General features: G+C 38.2%; 1 protein-coding gene across 2 annotated transcripts in view; it reads left to right on the top strand.

Moving 5' to 3' along the window:
• Positions 1-24,585, top strand: part of ALCAM (activated leukocyte cell adhesion molecule) — a 116,012-nt gene extending 91,427 nt beyond the window's left edge. The window contains exons 7-16 of one of the 2 annotated variants that reach the window (XM_033086020.2): positions 2,319-2,446; positions 4,083-4,212; positions 9,709-9,821; positions 10,679-10,814; positions 10,890-11,023; positions 12,472-12,604; positions 13,318-13,356; positions 13,662-13,779; positions 20,529-20,643; positions 22,247-24,585. In XM_033086020.2, the coding sequence (XP_032941911.1) occupies positions 2,319-2,446; positions 4,083-4,212; positions 9,709-9,821; positions 10,679-10,814; positions 10,890-11,023; positions 12,472-12,604; positions 13,318-13,356; positions 13,662-13,779; positions 20,529-20,616 (1,019 nt within the window). In that variant the 3' untranslated portion in view covers positions 20,617-20,643; positions 22,247-24,585. Of the gene's footprint in view, positions 1-2,318; positions 2,447-4,082; positions 4,213-9,708; positions 9,822-10,678; positions 10,815-10,889; positions 11,024-12,471; positions 12,605-13,317; positions 13,357-13,661; positions 13,780-15,690; positions 20,644-22,246 lie in introns of those variants that run through there. The other variant, XM_033086028.2, reaches the window with a different exon arrangement.
• The last annotated feature ends 294 nt before the right edge of the window (positions 24,586-24,879 follow it).

Genomic DNA, 24,879 nt, shown 5'->3' with positions numbered 1-24,879 from the left:
CCACTGTAACCTAGTATGACAAGAAGTGTGAATTAGCTCTTGCTGTGTTGGATGGTACTTGGGTTAGGATAATTTAGCTCAGCTAACAGCAGTTACATTCTTGGTTTTGCAGGTGCAAGCAAGGAAGCTACTGAAAGCAAGGAGTACTAGGAGAGAAGTCTTGGAGCTGGACACTTAGATAGTATCTCAGATATTTAATTATCTAGCCTCCAGTTATGTGGGGTTCTACTCAGCATTAATCAGTGTAAAAAGATAATGTTTGTCAGGCAGACTCCCCAGTCATGCCCTGTTGTTAGGTGTCTGTCTTGTTATGGATAAACTGCTTTACACAGCAGATTAGAGTCGAAGACACTTCACACTCAGGCTGCTTCCAGCTTTGGTGTTTTCCTTGAAATGTGGCTGGGGCAGCTCTGGGATAGCAGCACTTGTTTATTAAATTTCTGCCTTTTGGTGCTGGTTCCTGGAATTTTTGCTGTTTTAGAAAGCAGAATCACAGATTTGCAAAAGCACCAAGTAAGATGGGACAAGTCAGGCACGTGTGCCCCTGAGAGGCAAGATGTGCCTTCACCAGGCTGCTCCTGTTTCTTAGTGAAAGTGGGGGAGAACATTATTCTTGCCAAGCACCACTCTGCATGGACACCATCTTCTTGTTCTCAGGCTGCACCTTCCTCAGAAGAACGACCTCTTCATCTTAGACAACAGTTAAAGTAGTCTTTGCTGTTTACTTCTGAAACTTTGGGGTTTTTTTCTAGCTTAGCAAAATAGATTAAAATTTGCTCCTGATTGATTACAGTAGATAGAAGGGTAGGATATTTCTACAGAAAAGACTGGTGGTTTGCAAGAATGTAAGTTTTGTTTCTGTGTCCATTTTAATCCATTCATGTTTATCTCTGTGGGGAAAAACCTGTTATAATTTAAAGTCCTAAAGTCTTACTCTTTATTAATTCCTCCCATTTCAGTCTTGAGACAAAGCCTAAGCAATTCCAGGATATATCTAGACATTCTTTATGATAACTTTATCTTAACATAAACTTGACAGAAGGAAAGACGTTTTGCAGTATTCCCTGAAATTGGCCCAGCAGCTACCACGAGGGGCATGTGTGTCATTCCTGGCCAGCTGTCTCATTGCATCTGTTGCATTCCATACCAGCAGTGATGCTGGGCATTCCTTTTTCCAAGCAGGCAAAGTTGTGTTTCATCTCTGGAGGTGCTTGTTTGGCTGTGGATGGGAGCAGAGGCTGTGGCTGGCTGTAATCCAGCACACATCCTGCCCTGGGTAGGGCTGAGGTGCTGGGCTGGTTGGGGCTCTCAGTGATGGAGATGCCCCAGTGAAATGCAGCTCCTGGTACTGAGAATTCCCACCAGGAGACAGACATGATAAATGCCCAAAGAGTTGGGAGGGCTGTGGAGCACACGCTTCACTACACACACAAAATCACCTGTCAGCCAGGACTTTCTCTGCTGTGGAGACTTCTTTAGTGTCTAATAAGGTGCTCTGTGCTCTATCTTAATGCAAGGCTGGCGTCTTTGATGGAATTTTATTTATCTGTTGAAATTAAAATAGTAAGAGTTACCTGCCCATATAATTTTAATTTTGTTCATTTTACTTTATTTTTTAAAAATTATATTTAGGCCTCTACTTAGAAAGAGTAGCATCTGCTACAGAACACTCTGCTTTAAAAAAATTATGAAAGTAAAATGTAAGTTATAGTTCAACTTCAGTGAACATGACAGAAGTATGTTACATTTACTGTTCTGTTGACTATGTTAAGGATCCTATTATGTTCACCAGATTTATCTTTCTGAAAGCTTGTAGTGATCAGCATATAGAACAGGCTGAACATAGTTGCTTAGTTCATATTTATTTCTTTTTAATGCCAGAAGGCTATTATCTAGTACTAATGCATGGCGTTGAGAGCTTCAGTTGTTTTTCTGATTGCTGCAGTTCTCCAAACTGGAGGAATTTCACAGAGGACAAGTTAATCCCTCATAATGAAATCACACCATGAAATGGTTCATACTAATCAGAATTTCTTTTGCTTTAAAGCACATGACATGGTTGTAATCATTGCTGCTTCGGTTACAGGTATTTTGGAGAAGAAAAATGAATTTTATGTCATACGACTTCTTTGCACTTAATTGGCAAAAATATAGAAAGTGTGATTAACTTCAAGTTCTTTTATAAAAAGATCTACACATGCAAATATTTTCAGCTGCAGGATGATAAAATTACATTTTTTTGGGCCATGAATATCATATGGATAGTGCTGCTGTGTGGATTATGCTGATGCTATTAAATATGTACATTATTTTCACAGACCCAACAGAGAAGGTGACTATTCAAGTGCTGCCACAAAGCAGTACCATTAAAGAGGGCGATAACATCACTCTGAAGTGCTCAGGAAATGGCAACCCTCCTCCACAGGAGTTCCTGTTTTACATTCCAGTAAGTCCTGCCTTGCTGTCACTGCCTAGTGAAATATTCTGTATCATTCCTTCCTGCAGACATTGCTACATGTCAGTGTATACGTGGTTTTGTAACAAATGAAGAAAGGAATTTCATGGGACAAACACTGAAGATAGACATTGACCATTAGATCATGCTCTGAGAACAACTCACCTCAGTTGGCAAAATGTTTTTGAAAAAAACCTCTCCTTCCCCCCAGCCCACCCAAATTTTTCAGTAGTTTAAACCTATTGAAAATTACAAGGCATCATTTCCCATCGTCAGGTATTTTAATAAACAGTTTTGATTACAGCAGTTTAGCATCTTGAAGAAAACCGTTTCATCTGTTGTCATAACACAGATCCAGCAGTGAAAGTACAGCAAATAAATTCAGCTATTTTTTTTGACTTTCACAGATTAATTTTTATGCAATTTCTTTTCTTCAATAATTAATTGTTTGGTGGCATAGCAACACAAAAAGTAATGTGTGTGACAACACAGGAGGACAAATCTGTAAAATGCATAAGACACAGACTGAGAAAAATAAAGGCCTTGTTACCAGTAATCTTCTTAGTACTGGTGAAATCCACAGACAGATGTGGCTTTGTATTCTAAGACTCCTGGTCCTTGTTCCCGTGTCCGGCTTCCTGCTCCTATTTTATATGCCCTAGTTGTTCCTGCTGCAGCACTAGCAGAGCTGCTCTTGCAAGAAGCCAAAAGAAGCCGTGTCCTTTCAGATGTTTCAAAGCCAGCATGTCCCCCTCTGAACGTAGTCGTCATCTACTCTGGACTCCTGGCATGTTTGAATTGCTGGAGAGAGCAAGGGGAGTTAGGAGCTGAAGTCCTTATCTCAGAACAGCCATTTAGATTCAGTGACTCATCCTAAAAACTCACTAAATGCCAGTGAAAAAGAGTCTGGTATCTCTCCATGCTCCACTAGCACAGTGAGGGAGCTTAACACCCAAGTTTGTCTTATCTTTGGGCTCCCTGCTACCTGATAGTGGTCCTTTCTCTCAAGGGGAGCTGCAATGGGTGATCTCTTTGAAAGGCTCACAGGTATTATAAATCTCTTTCTGGATTCAGAGATAGGAATTAGGGTATCATTCTGTGCTTGTTTCAAAGCTGATGGAAGTCAGTAATCGGGGAAACTGGGGAGCTGGATAGCCATAAAGCAACATTTGCTGGCTAATTCAAAACACTAGTGTGCTTGTGCTGTTCAAAAATGTGCAGTGCAGTACTGTGATTCAATTCAGGGCAATTCAGTTCATGATTTGTCCTAAACTGAATATATCAGAATCAGATTTAGAAATGCAATTTGTTTTGTTTTGATTTCTGCAATACTTATTAGTAGACTGTTTTTTCCTGCTAAATTCCCAAATTTTGTATCTTAACATCTTCTTAAAATGAGTTAGTCATTCAATTAAAAGAGTAAGCTCTTGATTGTAGCTGTTTTTTAAAATTATGTTATCATGCAGGAAGTAAACGTTAGTTTAGCTAATAGGTAATTACACTTCAGTGATGCCGGGTCTGTACGTACTCTGGAGTATTGCACCATCCGTATAATTCAAAATCCTCAACAAAAATTAGTGTGTTTAGCAAGCCCATGTACAGTAAATGTCTTGTTTTCCACCTTCAGGGAGAAACAGAAGGTATAAGAAGCTCAGATACTTATGTAATGACAGATGTGAGACGAAATGCAACAGGAGAGTACAAGTGCTCTCTGACTGACAAAAGCATGATGGACTCGACCACCATCACTGTGCACTGTAAGTCATTGCATTTTGCACTCCTGGGTAGAATACAAACTGATTGTGGACCTCCTGGGATGGTTTCTCTGCTGTGTCTGTGCAGCTTAGTGCAGTTGCCTACAGGTGAAGCGTTGATTTGAAGGAGTGTCCAGTCATTTCTACTTATTCTAATGTGTTTCTGTTTGAAAATCTTGACTTCAATTGGCTAGAGAGTTTCACTTAATGTAGCTTTGGATAGTATACAGCTCTATTACACTGTCACAGTGAGAATTTTGTTATTTTATCTTTTGCTCATGTGAATGTGTATAGGGCAAATTACTCTCTTCCAGCTGTGCCTTAGAATGTACACAAACGTGGAAGATGATCTCCAGGGATATCATTGAAGGTTATTCTTCATAGTCAAGTTCCCATTTCCCCAATGAGGTAAATGTGTAAGGAGTCTAGAAAAGAAACTTAGGAAGTTATTATGTTCACATAGGAAAAGTTGGGGTTTTTTTATTTTCCCAGGATTGTGAGAGCTACAGAGCTCAGTAAATTTTCTTTAGCTGGATACTATTTAGTCACACTATCAGCAGCACTTCAAAAGCAGCTATTGAACAGGTTGAAGCAATAGTTGCTTTTAATCTCTTTATGCAGAAGACAAGAGCAGGAACTCTTTCGAACTCTGCTATACTGTTACAGGTTCTGAAATAAGACTCTAGGTAGGGGTAGTAGTTTTCCCCTAAAAATATCAATGGTCTTCACAGTAGCATCAATAGTTGACAAGTTCAGAGGGATATGAAGGATAATGAAGTTTAAAGGCTTCCACTGTAGTTATACTTCACGTGAAAACAACCTTCATGTTTCTATACTTGGTTTTGAATTTTTTTTCTTGGAAGAGGTACAATACATGTATAATATACCTGTACATGATTGATTACACTGTTATATGTAATGAATATTTTGCTTTTAATAAGATCATCTGTTGTTACCCTGCCCAGCCATTCTGTTTGCCAGAATGTAAAGCATGTAAATGGCATGTAAAGCCTGAAAAGGACCCTGTGCTACTGCCTCTTAACTGCTAGATAGCAGACGTAGCTTTGCTCTGGTATAACTGACCCTTCAATTTTTCTCCAAGTGGATTGCATGTCTGCTTTGTACTTTCAAAAATAATTACTCTAAAAATGGCTTCCTCAGCTCCAAGTTATTTTCAAAAAGCAGTTTTCCTTTCTCCTCTATTTTGTCTGCACATTCAAAGAGCTTTACTATGCTGGAGAAACATGTAATTTCTAGACACGAATCTTCCCACTGCTGGCAGCTAATGCAGCTACTCAGAAATTAGAGCTGTGCTCCAGTACCCTACTGCTTCACTCTACTCAGGGTTCATTCTGTTTAGATTTAGTTTTTTTCCAAAATACCTCTATCTGCAAATAAAGCTTTTTTTAAAAAAATGCGGTGCAGTGGCCTGGAATAATTTTGTAATTCCTGGATGTCCAGACCATGCCCTATCTTTAAGGTACTTCAGTGTCTTGTCTGGTGCTGGTCTAAAGCATTTCTGCAGCATGTAGTTTGTCCTTCAGATTATACTTAATAATGCCTATCAAATCCTGCTTTTTCTCCCTCTTTTGCTTTATTGTTCACCTTTTATATGGATAATATTCTTCTCTGTGCCATTACACTAAAAATACCCTTGAATGGGAGTCAGGGGTTTTCATTTCTTCATGTTCAATCTCAGCATTTTAGATTTTTTATTTTCTTATTTAAAAACCCAACCACAAACACAACAAAAACCAGGCAATTTAATAATATTAAATTTGGGAAACTATTTATAGTAATTTGTTAAATTTCAACTGTAGTGCTTTTTCCGAAACCAATTTTATTGAGCATTATAATGACACTGATTTCTTTCAGTGTCTAGGTAGGGAAAGCTTCTTGCTGGTATGAAAAAATATTATTATCCCATTATCCTCAAATATTTTTTGTAGGGAATACCAAGCTCCTATTTTCCAAGTTGTTTGTAAATTATGAGACTTACAGAAAGCTGAAAATTGATGTTAAGGCATCCAGTTACCCATAATTCTTAGGGAAATTATGAAGGAAACTGAGGGGGGATGAAAGATTCCCTGCCTTATCCATGGAACATATAGGACAAACTGCACAACCTAAGCTCCTGCCCTCCAGAGCTGGATCTGTGCAGCTGGGTCCCAGTTTAAAGTCCAGCAGAACTGAGTGCTTGTGGTTGGCATGATTTGTCCCTCTAGAGAGGGAGCAGCAGAACAGGATTGATGTTGTGGGTTTGAGGCTTTTTACACTAGACTGTAAATTCTCTGCCAACTCTGTTCCTTCAGTGAGTTTGCCCAGAGTCAGATAAGAAAAACTGGCAGGGAGGGGACCAGGGCAAAAGCTGTTTACAACCACTTACAGAGATATAGAAGCACACCCTGAGTGAGGCAAGGAAAGCATCCAGCAGTGGAGGACAGGTATATCTTCCCTCAGCTATAAAGAAGCAACTCTTTCAACCCACAGTGCCCTTTCATTATCTGTTGCTATGGGGATTTGAGCAGCTTGGTCCAGTGTTGGTGTTCCTGCCCATGGCAGGGGGTTTGGAAGTAGATGATCTTTTAGGTCTCTTCCAGCCCAAACATTCTATGATTCTGTAATCATTTCTGCACATAAAACCTAGTGTGGAGTAAGTAGTCTGTAGAACTTCCTCTGTCTGATTCTTTCCTTTCTGCTGAAATGTGTTCTACAAACCATCCAGTAAATTAAAGGTCTTAGGAGTATAGCATTTGTATTTCTCTATAGATGTAGATATTTTTCTAGCCTTGTCTTCACTTTTTTCATCTTTCAGTAAAGCTATTGAAAATACAGGGGAAATCACCTTTTGAATGTTGCATGGAAAAATCTATTCTCAAGATACTAGGAGAAGTTTCCAATTGTCTGCTGGTTTATTTATGAAGTTCGGACAACAAACAAGTGCCTGCATATTTTTCCAGATTGTAACATAGTATTCCATCAGAGGCCTCCTTTGAATGCTGGGAGTCTGTCCCAGATGTGCCACAGCATCCAAACTGAAATGTGTGCTCCAGTCTTGCCCACATTAATTCCATACCTCCCTCACATGATGTGGTGGTACGTGCAGAATGCGTTGTTTGTCTCTTCCCTGCCCTACTTGGTATGCAAAGACAGCGCTGAAATCAATGCAAGACTTCAAATGAGACCACATTAAGAGCTAGCATCTATTGAAAATGGTGCCTGATGAGGAGCTTGTTTCTGAAGAACATTTCAAAGCCAAACGTGAAATGTACAGAAAACTCACACAGGAAAGTTTTTCTTTCAATGGACACACAAATTTAATTTTGACAGTCTTCTATATGCAAGAAATGTTTTCTCCTCATACTTCTGTACCAAAGAAAGTTTATTTAATAAGTAGAGAGGTAAAGGTAACATCACATTTCTTTGTGGACCCTACAGATAAACTGACAGAAAATTAAACTAAATCAAGTGGCCCATGTAGAGCTCCTAGAGGGGATCCTGTGTTAAACAATAACTTAATTCTGTCTTGCCTCATAAGCCATACAAGAACTGCTCTGAGTTACATAGCTCATCTCGTGCATTGTGCATTTTCCTGAACTGCTATAGCAACCAAAACCACGGTGTGGGAGGGATTGTAGTCCCAGTTACACCACACAGAGGGGCCAGCAGGGAGGGCACAGAGTACCCTGGAGGAAAACTGGGCTGAAGGATTGCTCTGGGCTCAGTGTCAGTCTTGCCTGAGATGAAGACAAAAACTTCTATGAATTTTTGCTTCCTATGGCAAATGTGAGAGGAATGCCTTCTCAGTGGTCTTTGGTGATCCCTTGGATTTGAGGTGCTATCTTGCTTCAAACAACAAAAGGTTTAAATACATGTAGAAGGAAATTCTTGAGGGAAAAAAAAAATCTTAGCTTTTTCTTCAACCACCCCTCTGCCCTGGTAGAATGTGTTTAAGAGTAACACAAAGCAAGAAGAAACATAAGTCATGCACTATCCAAATCTATATTATACTGCTCACTGGAGGAGTCCTGTTATTTTATTTTATTTTTTGTTTTTTTTTAAACTTCTGGAAGCCACAGGAGAATAGTTGGGTTCCCTTTACTGGTTTCAGGAGGGAGAATGGGAAATCCCCATAGGAATATAGAAACAAGATGTCATTTTATCTCCTCAAGATTTTAAACTCATTCACAGATGAAAGTACAGTTCTTGTGACCTCGCAGAAAAGACACTGGGCTTGTAACACAGATAATAATGCTGCAGACCAGTAGTACAGGCTGAACCCTAGTTGTTCCCTGAAGTTCTACCATTAATTACAATGGTGTTCCCAGGGCAACCACTGAATGAAGCCAGTAGTGAAGTTCACTGTTTTGTTAAGGAAAACTCACTTTCCTCGACTGTGATTTTTGTCTCAAGCTTTTTTTAAGCTCTGCTTAAAAGCCAAAATAAGGCTTTGCAGTCCTTTTCCAGCAAGTTTGAGATTTCATTTGAGATGAAGTCCTGTGTGCTTTTTGACTGCATGTGTTTGTGTGTGTGTGCACACATCTGTGGCAGTCATTCAACCAGGCAGCTTGGCTTACAAGCAAGGCACTGTCAGAGGGGAAGCAAAATAGCGATTGGCAAACTCTGCTTTTCTTTCACTGTAGGATTAAAATCTTTAAAAATGACAAGCCCACCAAATCCTTACACTAAGAAAAATCTGGAGCAGTGTTTCCTGGTGTCTCTGTTAGTGGCTCTCACCCTCCCTTGTGTCAAACACAGCTGTCGCTGACTGCAATTTCCCTGGAGCTAAAATATGTCAGGCAGAGCTTGGACTCTTTTTTGAAGTACACAAAAGTGGTGTTTTAAGTTACAAATGAGAACAAATAAAGGGCTTCATGTGCACTTCCCCAACCCTGCAATTTAGACTTCTCACCCCTTCAGTCAGTATCATGTCTCATACATCCTCTTTGACCTTCTTCATCCCCTTCAGATTCTGAGGATAAATATCCTCTAGTTTTATCACACAATAGAAAGATACCCCTTGACCTGCCTTTTCCCTCCACAATTACTGTTCAGGGTAACTTGTCCCCACCTGCACTAGTCCTCCCCTGAAGATGCATTTCTACCTGGCCCATGGTAAGCTACCCTCACAGCATTCTGTGTTCCCTTTCTGAGATGCACGTACAGTTATGTGCAGTACTTCTGCAGCTTCTCGTGCATACTCTGTCATTCTTTCAGCAGAACAAGGTGAAAAATATGTATCCATTTGTCTAGTGATTAGTGAGGTTTTGCTTTTCCTTTTTAGCCTATAATTACAGCAAAAATATGAATGTTCTGCAATGCCTGTTTTAGAATAATTCTCTCATCTCCCTTCCTTGTAAAATTGACTTAGATTTTATTGAAGAAATGAAATCTTGAATTTAATGAGTGCAATTAGTCACATTTTCTTTTCTTGGTAAGCCTCTGAAATGGGCCAGGCTTTCTGAGATTAACTTTTTACAAATGTTCTTTGTATCCCAGATTTGGATTTGCAGCTTACTCCTAGCGGAGAAGTCACAAAACAGATTGGAGAGGCCTTGCCTGTGTCATGCACAATTTCTTCTAGTAGAAATGCAACTGTATTTTGGATAAAGGTCAGTAATTCATGTATTTCACACTCCCTCTGAGTGTTCACATCTTCGTATTCCTGCTGCTACTTCAGTGTTTGGAGGGAAGGAAGGAAGTTGTTCATTGGGCTTTTTAGAGAATATTGTTAAAATGGGTCTTACGCATGTGGTTAAAATGAGATGTACTCACACTGATGACTGAAAATCAGTTACTGTAATTATCAGCTCAGCTTCCAAATGGAGAGAATTAAGTCATATTGTAACACAAATACAACTTTTTTTGAAATTATCTATACAAAACTCTTTGAGAACAAGGTTATTTTAAGAAAAAAAAAGCGCATTTGGAGTAATTTTGGTGCATTTTGTCAGAGGTGTGCTTGGTCTTAGTTCTGATAAACATAACAAAAGGGCGGGGGTTGAATGGTTAGATGGTGAAAAGTGTAGCTGTTGAAGAAGATGGCTTTATACAAAACCTGTGGTGCTGGAAACTTACAGTAATGATGCCTAATGGTTGTTTACCAGCACATGTTGATCTCATAAGCCTGGCCTAGAGGAGAGCTACTTGTGTCTCAAGTGGTTTATCACTCGTGGTCTTGGCCAACCTACTAGAAAAACTTAGAGCTAATAACTGATCCCATCTATGCTCTTGATTTAAAAACAAAATTGTTCAAGAAGAAAGGAGATGGCTTCTATAAATCTCCAGCAGTTTCCACTTTTCATGCTGTATATTCAAATGTACTTATTAATGGGGAAACAGCTTAAGAAAGTGAGGGTCTAATTTCCAAAGCATGTGAAAACTTCTGTTGATAGTAGTCCCATTTGTCATTAAGGGGTTAATGTACTGTGAGGCCATCTCTGTCATTTCTAACTCCTGACTTTATCAGGACAATACCAGAATGCAAACAAGTCCATCATTTTCGAGTCTTCAGTATCAAGATGCTGGAAACTATGTCTGTGAAACTACTCTACAGGAGGTGGAAGGACTGAGGAAAAGACAGACACTTAAACTCATTGTGGAAGGTAAGCAAGCAGATGGTTACAGTTACTAATTGTTCTTTTAAAATAAAATGGTTAACTGCAATATTGTTCTTGTAGGAAAACCTCAAATCAAAATGACCAAGAAAACCAACACAAATAAAATGTCTAAAACAATTATCTGCCATGTGGAAGGTTTCCCCAAGCCAGCAGTGCAGTGGACAGTTACGGGCAGCGGAAGCATCGTAAATAAAGCAAGTATCTTTCTTATTACTTTATTCACCAAAAACTAGAATATAGGAAGTACAAATTAAAATGAAGGAACATTTTTGAGATAGCGAGATTGAAGAAAAGTAGTTTTCATTTATCTAAGAGAAGGTTAAGTGGTAGCTGTGGCTACATGGTGCTTACATGGATGACTTTTTTTATGATAAAGGCTTTTTGAATAGAACAGGTGAAAGCAAAGGAGATCCACTGGCTACAAGTTGAAGCTGGAAGGAAAAAGAAAAGGTTACAAATGAAATATGCATTTTTTAAATGAAGGTACTTAGTCATTTTATCTGGGTAATGTGCTGATTTTGCCATTGCATAAAGAATTTGCAAATAGTGATGGAATTGTAGAACTTACATTAGAAAGCAAATGGGTGCTTGATGTAGGCATTAACTGAGTGAAATGTAATGAAATTTGGCATGTGTGTATCAGAAGTTACATTCAGTATAGCTCCTTATGAGCTTTGCAGCTTTTATCCTAATATTTATAGTTGTTTTTGTATGGTTATACCTGTTGTTTCTCCCTGGAAACAAAATGATTATGCACTCATCCTAAGGGATAAATAAGAAAGACTAATATATACTAGGAAAAATAACTGAAGAATATGCAAACTGAAGTGTTTTTATATGGACTTTGCCATGCAAAGCATTGGCACATTTTTCCTTAGCAGTAAAAATAAATGAGACCTCTCTACAGTCAGTGGCTGGAAGTGCAATGTGCAATGCTCCTCTAGATTCCATTACATTTCATTAGGTTTTGCTTTAAGCCTACAGCAATTATGTGTAGCTGACAAAATTTGTCTGGTTACTTGTAGTATAGGACAGCAATTGTCTTGAAGCTATAGAAATGATTGAAAATAATTTTCCCTAGGTGTTGCATTAATCCAAGAATGATGTACAGCGAATTTAAGGAACACATCAATATTACAGTACAGATACTATAGGTGCTACTAGATACACAGCTTGGCAAAATAATGCTTTGTGTGGAAATAGCTTGGAAAGCTGGAAACTGAAAAATTTGGAACAATTCTTCTCCTTATAATGACATAAATGAAAAACAAGATGGAAAAAATTATACCTTAGAAGTTTTAAATTTCTTTACAGATTTTTTTACTGAGTGTATTTTTAAAATACTTGAATTAAAAGCAAACATAGAATGTTGTCAACTTTTTCAGAAAAGACTTTTTTTATCGTGGTCTTACAGTACACACTATACTATCTATTACTGGATATTTTGGCTAACTTTTTCTTTCAAATATTTACATTATCATTTAATAAAACAGTGTAGTATTTCTTTTGCTATTGTTTGGAAAACTGAAATATTAATTGAAAGTTATTTCCCTCTGAACATTTTCAATGTATAATACAAGTGATGCATGTATTGTTCTTTGTGTTTTTAAGGGATACTAACCTTCATTTTTCACCTTTTCAGACAGAGGAGACAAAATATGTTAATGGGAAATTTTCCAGTAAAATTGTAATTGCTCCTGAGGAAAATGTAACTTTAACTTGCATTGCAGAAAATGAGCTAGAAAGGACTGTGACCTCCATGAACGTCTCTGCTAGTGAGTGTCCTCTAAAGATAATTTCCTTAAAGTTACAGTTTCTCATAAAGTACCCATACATCATACTCAAATGAAGAGTAGGTCTGCATAGTAATGTTGATACTAAGATATTTAACCTTTTTGTCTTAAGTCAAGCAATTGTAAATCCACTCTGGATCAGTAGTACATAAAATTTATTGACAACTTTCTACAATAAGTCTCTTAGTCTTCATTACTTTCTTGGCTAGCTACCTGTATTTGCAAAAGTAAACAATAGTGCAACACGATAGTACAAAATACTGCAAAATAATTTCATTTACAATTCAGAGATCTTCATTTACAAGACAGAAGTCTTTATTTATTGTAAAATTAGCAATATCTCTTAGTCCCTAAATTCCAGTTTATTATTACTGGTATGACTTGACTCACAACAGAAATCAGCCATGCTGGGCTTTAATCACATGTCATGATTAAAGGTAGTAAGAAATTATGGAAAGATAAAACAGAAATACTCAGAAATATTTCTGACTTGAATATTGCAGGTTTAGAGTAAGATTCTTCTAATGGATATAGTATAGTTACAAAGGAAATACTTCTGTTTAAAGATGGGGTTAAATATGTTGTTTGGCAAAGACTGTTCCAGTTTCTGTCATTACTGTAAATAGGTAATTAAAGATGATGCTCAGGTCTGATAAGTGTTGCATTTAATTTAATTTTAACATTTTTCATTTCAGTAAATATTCCAGAATATGATGAGCCAGAGGATAGAGGTGGTATGTATGGTTTCCTCTCTCTGTAACCCTTACTTTTGATTGTCTCAGCTCAATTGTTTAGTTCACTGCACAAGTCCCTGAGAGTCCCTTAAAGCCAGACTTGATTTGAAATAATTGGTTCCTTAATTGACTAAGGTGTGACTTTCTTGAAGCTTAAAAATGCATTTAAAGAACAATGCCTACTCTTTTTCTCTTTTTTTTTTTTTTTAATCCCTTTTTTTTGTTACTGGGGAAAATTCTCCAGAAATGTTGTAATGCTTTACTTTATCATAGGTCATCTCATTAACTTTTCTTCTTTGCTTCAGATGACAATAGTGAAAAGGTTAATGACCAGGCAAAGCTCATAGTGGGAATTGTGGTCGGTCTTCTGCTGGTTGCTCTGATTGCAGGTGTTGTCTACTGGCTCTATGTGAAGAAATCAAAGTAAGAATTTTTTGAAAACTTTATACTAAGCTGGAAAAATAACAGTGATAAGCAAAGATGTATATTTACCTGTTTCCCTTCCTCAACAGCATTCCAGTTTTCTGGAGTGGGGAAAAGCTTTTACAGTAGGTGCACTTTATAGCAAAAGGAAACTTGGTACCTCTGATTGGCTTATACTAATTGTTAATGAGACTCATCTCCTGGAGGTGGGGTTCTAAGATTTTCATAGATCATTGTAGTAATGAGGTCCTGTTTCCTGACAGCCAAGTCTGTGCTGACTCTTGCATTTAAATACAGTACTTAGTTGTGGAACATGATGTGAGGAAGTCTGTGTGGCTGTCCTGATGCTAGAAATTGCCTCCATTTATAAATTGGCTAGCTTGTTTCCTTTAAAAATTGACTAACATACAGAATAAGACTCAACCATCTCAGGGACCAGAGAGAGCCTTGTTTTGTTCACATGTACTTTGAGATTTCTGAAATAAAATTGGTAAAAATAGAGCTTCTGTTGCTGAAAAGTCTAGGAGCTCTTATCCCAATCCAGGTTTTAGCCATCGTAGGCATAGAACAGCACTTTCCAGGGAGGCCTGCCTGCTTTCAAGTTTCTTCCTTGTCACAGAGGCTCACTTCAGAAAATAAATGGGAAGGTATCAAGAAGTGACCATGTTGCTCCATGCTTTTGAAGCTGGCTATTGCTGTGTGCCCCATTTGGTCTTACCCCATAGCTTTGTGCAGGGAGAGCTGAGGGCAGTCAGAAGCAGGCTTGCTTTGACAGCTCTTACAGCTGCTGCTGAGCAGGGGAGGTTAAGTGGCTGTGCATAACATGCTCCAATCAGTACAGGTGTAAAAGCAGTCTTAAAGTTCAATTGGTTTTAGTATGATCTTCCATTAAAATTGAATCTAAAATATATCAGTGGGATTTTACTGTGAACAAATGTGCTTTCACTGATGTGAAAGTACAACAAGGAATTCTCCATCTGGTAGAAAATGCTCTATATTTTTGGATAATACATTAAGACTTTGGCTCAACCATAACTGATGAGGTTTCTGAAGTTTTTCAAATATAAAATTGTTGTAAATTACCCATGCACAGAACCACACTCATATACTACAGAGGTTTTTTGGGTTTTTTTCCAAAGTTTGTGCTTTTTTTGGTAAAAAATTTCAAGTAACAACATAGTGCTGTTCCTCCCACACTTTGGTACTGCTGCAATAATGTCTAGGATAAGTTTGTCATTCCTCTTCAAATGTGTGAATGGAGTCATGAAACTGTGGTACACTGCTTTGGGTTTCTTTGGATGAGGTGGTTTGAGTGTAACAAGGGCAGAGAAGGTAAAAGATCTCTTCTTTCACCATTGCGTAGTGTGGGGAGAGCTGACAAGAATTGTAGAATATGGCATAAGATGAATTTATGAATTACAACAAGTTTTTCTGCTTCAAAGATAGAATACAGCATAAACCAAATGGACACCACTTCTTTTCCTCATGCTCAGCTTCACTTCTTAAAGCTTGGAGGAAAAATCAGAGCTAGAATTGATTAGACATGTTCCCTGGAAACAAAAATGCCTTTATAGTTTAATAATAGTTTCTGTATTTGACACATGGTTGCTGGCATCTAAACCCCTTAATTGATGTATCACCCTTGACAGTCTCCTGTTCTCTGTATATTTTTAATTGATCTGTTGTTATCCTCCTGCCTTCTGCACACCATACTTGCAGGAGCAAGCAGAATGTCAGTACCTATTCTGACAAAGTTTTCATTATGAGTCATAGCCTAGAAATCCAAGTAGACCTTGCAAAAAGCAACTTACACCTCTGGACACACCCCCCATCTCCATCCAGGCCAGCAGGTAGTGGTTATTTTTGGAACCCACCCTTGACCAGTAACTCACCTAATCTCTATCCCCAAAGTGACGCCAAAGGAAAGTCTGAGAAGGCAGCAGCACAGAACTTTCCAAGTCTGCCGAGGCAAGAAAAACATTCCTTTTTTTTGTTATTGGTGTTGTGGTTTGTATAATCTTCTATTGTCTTGTCATCCACACTAAGTAGGAATTTTACTTGTAGTCTTGGAATATATTCACAATAAATCACTTGTACAGTTACTCACTGCCTCAGCTCCACTTGATGGAAAAGCTGATTATTGCCACATATTCTTTTCAGTGTGAATATTATCCCATAAATCAGGGACTCATCTGTATTTCACATCCTGCAACCAGCCTCCCCTTGAATAAAGAGTTGAGGCTACCTACCCCAGCATGCCTTGTTTCTCCTTCATCTGAGCAGAAGGCTAGACACTTGTTCTCTGCAGATTTCTCCTTTTTCCAAAAACAATGTTGTAAACTAATCTGCACTGAACAGAATATAACTCAGCACTTCAGAATCTTTCTAAACTTTTTGTGTCAGGCCTCAGTTTGCAGAGCACCCACATTAGGGAAATGCTCCATATATGAAATTTTCATCTTGCCAGAAACAGCTGAGGGTACAGCAGAAACTAAAGATTCAGAAAGGAAATAGTGCACTCAGCACCCTGCTCTCTAGACATGGAAGTTTGCATGTAGCTGGATCTTGGTCCCATTTTTGTCCCTGGAGTTTGGAGGTGTCCAAATTTCAAGTTACATGAGGTTAGACAAAGGTTAAAGTGGTTCAGCATCAGTGAAGGAAACTTCAGCTGTGACAGTTGAATTACAGCAGCAGTCTTAAAGTTGTTCACAGTCAGAGCACATCCAACTCCTGAGATGTTTCTTAGGTCACAGTACTGTCAAAGGTTACTGGTGTCTCTGAAACTGAACACTTGAAGCATAACAATTCTGCTTTTCTGATACTTCATAGCAAACAAGCATATGAGTCAGATGTAGTGGGCCAAATATCTGAGAAACTCACTATGTTTTCAGCAAGACTCAGCATTTGTATTGGTTTTCACTCAGTTCCTTTTCAGAGAAAAGACATAATTACCAAACATCTCTGAAAGTGTCAGCTCATGGCACAGATTTAATGTAAAAGTGACACGGATTAAAAAGAGTCACCCATTTCTTCATGACTGGAATATTTTTCCAGTGTCTCTGTGGTTTTTCCTACTGATGGACATTTGAAAATAATTGAAAGAAGTGGAAGGCAAGATTGGAGGAGGTTGCAGCTAGTCTGGATTGGGATGTATAAAACCATTAGCTCCTAGAAAATCATCTGCAACAGTGCAGTTGGGTGTAGCTTTAATGAAATTCACAGCTCTTACCTGTCACCATCATCACAATTTTGGGTAACAAGGACAAACAGCACTGCTTCCTTCCTTAAATAGCATTGAGGGCAAGGCCTGGACTTGCAAGATTAAAAGAAATCAGAAATTAAAACCCTACAGCAATTTTTTGGGTCATCTATATGTAGTCTGTATTTACACTGCAGCAGGCAAAACAATTACCATGGAAAATGGTCTTCATATTACAAACAATGTTATGAACAGTATCCGACAAGATCCATGAAAATAGTGGCCCCACAGCACACACACTCTGAAGAATACTAAAAATCTCACTTTGGTACTACTTACAGAGAGATTTTGATTAGAATTCTCTGAGGATAATTATTTTCCTGAAGAGTAAGCATAGATAAATATTAAATATGAGGCATAATTTTAGCAAGAGTTCAGAATGATCCATGATTTACAAATTAATTTAAAGGGGAAAAAAAAAGAAAGAGTTGAGTGAGTAAACTCATTTATACAACCAACTTCTTACTCTTCAGAACAATACCATCAAAGGTGTGGGGGATTTTTTGTGGAGCTGCGTTTAATGACAGTGTGAGAGTGCTCCAGGTCTGGGCAAAGTGGGCTGTCTTCCCTTTTGGGTAAATCCTTGGAAGTATTTCTGTCCGTTCAGACTCCACTGCCCAGCTAGTCAGATATTATGAGGAAGTTGATCTTCAGTTGCACATGGAGCAAGCTGGCAGGAGTTAATGCACAAAAACCAATAAGGAACAACTGTTGCTGGATGTTAAGAACCATTTGTCCTGTACTTGAAGTCACCTCAGAAGTGATGGAGCCCATGTTTTGTTTCTTTTACAAATCCAAGCCCTGTCTGTCGAGCTCTGGGGATTGGTGGCTGTTCCTCTGCTGTTGGCAGAGCACTGCCTGTGGACCTCACCTCAGTGCTAAATAACTCCTGTGTCTCTTAATGACACTGTTTAGATAGCACTAAAAAGGGCAGCAGCATTGTTTGTGCTGAGGTGGTGAATCTGCCTAGATAATGGTATTTGGGGAGCAAAAAAAGCCAGGTCAGCAGGATCACCAAAGCATTACAAATAAACTGCATTTCAGTCTCAGGCATTGAGAATTGAAATCCATGGGACTGTCAGACATGAAAAACTGCTGCTGCTCTTATTTCAAGCAAGTGGTTTGTAACATCCTCCAAAAGAGTTCTGGAGCACCTGCCTCTTTCAAAGTTAGTGTTGCCCTTTAAGTCTCCCATTTTTGCCCAGTGTGGCTTTAGGAAAATGAAGGTGACATTTAGTTTGACTGAATGTAGACCTAAAATAAATTACTTTAAAAATCAAAACCCTATCATGTTGCAGAATCTCCTGACGTTAGTCCTTGAACACTTTTAACCCAATCAAAGGCCAGACAGTTCCCTCTGCTGTTAAGTGGCAGGTCATATGAGATTCAGGCTCATTTGGACAGTGTCAAAATGGTGATAAGAGGCCCAAAAAAAAAAAAAGGATCCCAATGAGCCATGCCAGTAGTCTCCAAGAGCAGACATTAGTAGTTACATGAGGAAAGATGTGCATGATGCTGCTTTCTCACATCCAGCTCACTTCAGCTCAGGTAATTGCCTGAGTCCAGATCCTTTCAGCTTTTTGTTTCATCCCTACTTGTCTCCAATTTTGTGAGACTTGTTTATGGAAAAGACTTATTAGCCCCATGACAAGCCAAATTATGTGCTCAACCTAAACCAAACATGTTTTAAATTTAAATTATAAACCTTTTTAATTTTCAAGGGATTTTTTTTGAAGGAGTTGCTTCCTTTTTGTTAGGATTAAAGAGATTTGTGAAAGGTTATTTAGGTCACAGAAGGTCAGTCTCTATCAAAGCATTGAATTTTCTTCTTCATTGCATTTCACATCCTTTCCTTTTATTCATGTCACGTGTTTCAGGTTTTGAATACCAGAAAAAAATATAGATTGCTACTGCACAATAGAAATTTACCACTGTAGAACAAGTTACTTTGTAATACTATCTCAGCAGTTTTAAAATTAAATTTGCCTGTTATAAAGAGGAGCTCACATCTTTGCAGTAAATGGGTTTTCAGCATGATCCGTTCCTGTCAGTCACACAAATATAACAGAGGCGCCCTAAACCACTAGCAAAAGGTAAAGCAGCTTTTAAAACATTAAAACTTATGGCCCCTCAGGATATAACCTTCTCTAAAACCAAAAATATTTTAGAGTAGTCCCTTTCAGTGTAACCTGTGGGATTTGGGATCCAGAATCCCATACTCCCCTGGCACTGTACCTCAGGATGGAGGAGAGCAGCATTTCAGCAGCACTCCAGAGGTGGGGAGGGGTTGGGTGCACTTGCACTCCTTCAGGAGCTCTTCAGAGACAAGCACTGAGCTTTCCTGGCTCCTCAGCTCTGCTGCAGGGTGCCCAGCCCAGGGCACAGCCTTTGCTCAGATGGAGGATGTGCACAGGAATGCCCCAGCAGCACTAACCGCGCCCGCTCCGGGAGCTGCATCCCTGCATGGTGTCAGCCTGACATGTCACACATCTAACCCGTGTCTTCATTGTACTTTGCCAGTCAGCCTCACTCGGGGTCTTCACCCCAAGCAAGGGTGAGCATGTGCATCAATCTGTCACAGCAGACCACACTTTTCTGTAGGGGAAACAAATTAACTGTGGAGAAAATGCAGATACGATAATCTGCTTTGACACAAGGGATTTACTTCGTCCCACTCAAACACATTTGCCCATTTACATTTTAAAAATTGGGGCCTTCAAAATGTTATCACAGCACTGCAGGAATCTTTCACCTTGGCAGACAGTGAGGCTTCTCACAGATTAAATGAATGGCATAGTGGTTTTATTGTGCTAAGCTAAACTAAGCACTTAACTCATTAATTCATCACCACTACTTGCATTAAGGAAGACCTGCTATTTTAAATGAGGCATACCTCTTTTTCCCCCCCTCTTCAAACATTTACACAATCTCATCTTTACCCAAAGCTTGTCAGTCATAGCTAACACCGACCTACAAGCCAGAGTGAGACTTTTTTTTTTTTACATGTTGCCAGAATTTTCATGAATTTCTTCACATTTTAAAGAGCCTCTGTTTGGCACAGGCTCTGAAAGTCATTTACTACAAGTACACAAAAGATTGCTGTGTTGATCAAGATATCTTAGCCACACTTGTAACATTTTAGTATGCCTTAAAGCAGTCCCATGTTTATTGAAACAAGCTGCACAATTACTTTGTCAAGTAACATGCATCTCCACAACTGGTTTAAGCTTACTAAATGTCTGCTAGATCAGAATAATTCAGAATTCCTCAAGAAGCAGATCAAACACACAGAGCCCTGCTGCAATACTTCCTGTGGTATTCACAGGTGGTGTCACTGGCCTATTTACAGATATATGCAAACCTGGTGCTCTGCTCAGAACAGAACTGTCAAAATTTTTTGTTCACTGTGAGGGGTGGAGGCAGTGTCATTAATATGAGTGTGGAAAAAAATGCTGTAGACATGCAAAAATGACCTTCCTTTACATTATAGGACAGCATCAAAACATGTAGACAAAGATCTTGGAAATATAGAAGAAAACAAAAAACTAGAAGAAAACAATCATAAATCTGAAACTTAAGAGAAAATGTGTCAGTCATCATTCCAGGTAAGTGTTTCATATTACAGCATTAAAATCTCTTTGCCCACCATTTCTGTCTGGCGATGAAAGCTCTAGCTTGGTCTGGTGCTCACCTTCCAGAGGCGAGGCAATGGGGTCATTTATGGTGCAGTTTTAGGCCAGACAGACTCAAGCTTTTGGCCAGTTAAGAATTCAGAGCTGCACATACAAATATAAAAAGAAGCCTGACATTCAGGTGGAACTGAATACTTGGCTTTATTTTAATGCATGTGCTTGAGGAAATGAAAGTACAAATTTGTATAATGTACCACTATGGTACACGTGCACATGTATGCATGTGTTTACATGAAGAGTATGTTTAGGTAGAGTTCAGAAGGTTTCAACTTATGACTTGAAATGTTTACAGGAACTTCTTCCCTTACTGAAAGCAATAGTTTCCAAGTCCTTGGTCACTTTTTTCATCATTAATGCAAAAGTTGTGAAACTTCCTTCCCTTAGAACAAAACAATTCTCTCAGTCTTGATTTCACACACCTGTACTGTGATCAGTTCTATCCTGGAAAGAGACACTGTGTACTACATTAGGAGCAGGTTTGAAAGTTTCCCCTGCTGGGATCTGTACACGGAGTAAGCTGTTTACAAATGATCTGGCAGATGCAGAAGTTCCTCTGGGAATTACAGGAGCATTGCAGAACACCAAGAGCACCACCCTGTGCTCACACGTATATACACCACTGCTGCACCTCTCCTCCTAGTACCCAAAGGGGAGGGTTAGACCATTTTTCTGGCCTGTTTAAGTCATTTAAAATCAACACTATGGTAAAACAAGAGTCTGGAAACCAGCTAACCATAGAGAGGTTTGTTGAGTTAGTCATCAACTATTCTTAAAAATGAGAGTATTACATGTTCAGGGGTGCTTGCATTGTAAGCTCCTCCACAGGAAAGCTGTAGACAGCCCTGATTTTCAGTGATCTTATCTAAATAGCACTGGATACCTTCTTGAGGTATCAAGGATTTAAAGCATGCGGAATTATGATATTTCATATTTACATAACAAGGTTTCTTATTTGAATGAATGCAACTGTCAGTAATTGCAGTAGGTCAGTATTGTCTGAAATTTTCAAATACAAACCACAAGTTTTGCATAAATATTTAGAATTCATTGGATTATATAGAGCAATTATGTAGTGTATAAAGAGATGCAGCATTGCCGTAGGCATTTTAACAGCAATATCACTGTTTTACTAGTTTGGAAAAGGGAATTGGGAATACCAAAATTATGTCCTAGGAAAGATTTAAAGGTGGAGAACAAGTCAATTTAGATTTTGAAAAAGTTGCAGTATAAGCACATTGTGTGTTTTTGGTGCAATCTTTTACTCTGATTCCTTCAGATCAGCAGATCTGCATAAATGAAATGAACATAAATCCATTACTTACCAGATAAACTGACTGCATTTGCTGGGAACAATATTGCAGCAGCAATTCCTGTCATGAAAGAAAGCGTTGACATCACTGAGCTGCAGAAAACAGTACTGTTCACGTAGCTGTTTATTAAGAGCTTAGATACTGGGTAGTTATCATGGTTAACGTATTTTAAAATATTTAACTGGCTTTATCTTTCATATTTTCAGAGAATACATATAGACCAATTGAAGCATGAACGTGGATTGTATTTAAACATATACAAAGAAGTGACAGCTATTCATGGTTCAAGTATTAAGCAGATCATACTACCAGGTTTTCAAAGGATTTTAGACACAATTATCTCAAGCTAAAAAACCCCACAAACTAATTTTGGCAACAGCCATGATAATAGGTCACCATGTTGTGTTTTGTTTGAAATATTTTTTGTAAATGTCTGCACTGAAGATTTCTTTTTGTTTGCCTTTATGTAAATTTTTTACGTAGCTATTTTTATACACTGTAAGGCTTTGTTCTGGGAGTTGCTGTTAATCTGATGTATAGTGTAATGGTTTTATTTCAGTTGTTTTTATGACACCCTTTGAGCAGGTACATGTCTGATTCTGGTTGTTATCAGTGAAGCCTCTGCTTTGTAGCAAGTACCTAGAGTGTAAGATTGTCTTTTAAAGGAAAATGTCGAACTTCTTTTTCATTCTTTGAAATCATGGTAAAGCAGAAGGGTGACAGCTGTGACAAGAATGAACTAAATTGTTAATGAAAGTGAACATTTAAAAACCATGCAAAGCTAAACAAGCTAGGAGGGGAATAAAGAATTTCCCTGAAGAAGTCTGGGTATTGAGTAAGGAGAACACTATAAAAAATTCCTAGCCTACATACAGATGGTGGCTAAAGAATCCTTTACTTCTAGAGCAAGACATGCTTTTTATTGATGGTTATCAGTCGTCTTTCATGTTAGCATTAGGATAAGGAACTGGAATTCTGGATTAGTTTTGATTCCTTTATGTTATTCGCTGCCTTAAAGTACTGTACCTTTTCTTCTTTTCAGAGAGATACCAGTCAGAATTGGAAACTTTTTTAAAAAGTGGTCATATCAAAGCTGCATTTTTTTCCCACAAAAATAGAATATATATATATTATATATTTTTTGTGTGTTTTTGTTAACTATGCTACAGATATTGAATGCACCTTGAGATAATTTTAGTGTTTTTAACTGGTACCTAATTTATCAAACAGTACATATAATTGTAACAATGAAATGTCTATGTATCTTTAGTTACATTCAAGTTTGTAACTTTATAAACATGTTTTTTGCTTGAGGGAATTTTTAGAATGGTACTTGATAAGAAAAAGTTTAAAGGTGAATGAATGGCCAATAGAAAGTTGTACTTAAGGGAGATAAGTTTTCATCTTACCTGGAAAGTTAGTTTCTGGAAGAAGGTGACAGGCAGCTTTGATGGAGAGTAACAGTAGAAGTAAGCAGAACATCAGGTTTCCATTTACAAATATCCAGGGAAAAAGTAAGTTTTTATAGACTGGTAGGCAAAAATAAATAAATAAATAAAAGAAAAAGATGGACGTTAGGAAATGTATTTTGCCACTTTTGCATTATTTAGGGGGCAGAAAACACTGTTACTTGTAAATTTGTAAAATGTTAAATGTCTGGGCAGTAGTGACTGATGTCTTAATAAAAGCTTCCTGTAGTGCATTGGCATGGATTAAATACATAAGATGTCCTATAAACTCTATGCTGTATAAAATATTAGAGGGAAATCCTGTTATATGCCTCTAAACTTTAATTTGTTACTGTTTTATTTGGCAAAAAGAAAAAAAAAATTATAATCTTGGTCAATATTTAAACCAAAGTAAAATGGGGGAAAAACCAAAGTAATTTGTTTTGCATGGCTAAGCCATTCTGTTATCTCTGTAAATATTGTGATTTTTTTCTTTTTAGAATTTTGTTAAAAAAATTCTAAAATTTTTAAACACCTGTTTTTCCAAAATAAAACGTGAACACACAAAAAAAAGTTACTTTATATATAAATATATCTTTTTTTTTTTCTTTTGGTGCAAGAACACTGCCAAGTGATACACATTTTTTAAAAGAAAAAACAAATTCTGTGGGCATGACTCTGAACAGGAAAAGCTGTGCCAGAGTCCTGTGAAGGAGCGTGCATCTATCACCTCTCTGTGTTTATAACACTACAAATAATTCTTGAATACAGAGAGGATTCTTCCAAAGATAGGGAAAACTCCAAAGGGAAAGCATAGGGAAGGGCTGAAAATTTTCATACCACTGTCAGGGGAATATAGGGCAAATGAGAAGAAAAAAAAAGTCCTTCAACTTTCACGGCTACAGAAAAAGGAATTAAACAACTCCTCGCCTTTTGGGATTCTGCTTGATCTCCTATGCACTTTAAATCGTCAGTCCGAGGAGCTGGGTTTTTCACTGCTCCGAGTTCACTATAGGCAAGTCTCAAGAACCAAGAGTGCAAAAGAATTAATGTTTCTATCCATGCCTAAACAACAATAAAACTGAAGTTTGTCTTCACTGGTTTGTGTGAAATCTCAGTTTACAAGAACACGTGTGAGCCCGAGGGAAGGCGCTTACCCGGAGCTCGAGCTGCTGCTGCCTGTGCTCCTGCAAATACACCCCCGGAGAGTCTGGCTGGCAGGAAAAGTCATGGGGTGATGCCTGTGGGTTTGTGGAGCTTCTCCTGGCCCACAGCACCTGGGGACCACAAGCACTTGCTCAGAGAAAAGCGGAAGCTGGTGCACAAAGCCTGGCCAAAGTTTGTCATGCGGGTCTCTGCTTGTGACCTGGAGAAATAATCACCCTAGCAGT

Source organism: Catharus ustulatus, chromosome 2 (genome assembly GCF_009819885.2).
Source record: "Catharus ustulatus isolate bCatUst1 chromosome 2, bCatUst1.pri.v2, whole genome shotgun sequence".
Lineage (NCBI taxonomy): Eukaryota > Metazoa > Chordata > Aves > Passeriformes > Turdidae > Catharus > Catharus ustulatus.
This window is presented reverse-complemented; position numbering and strand designations above follow the sequence as displayed.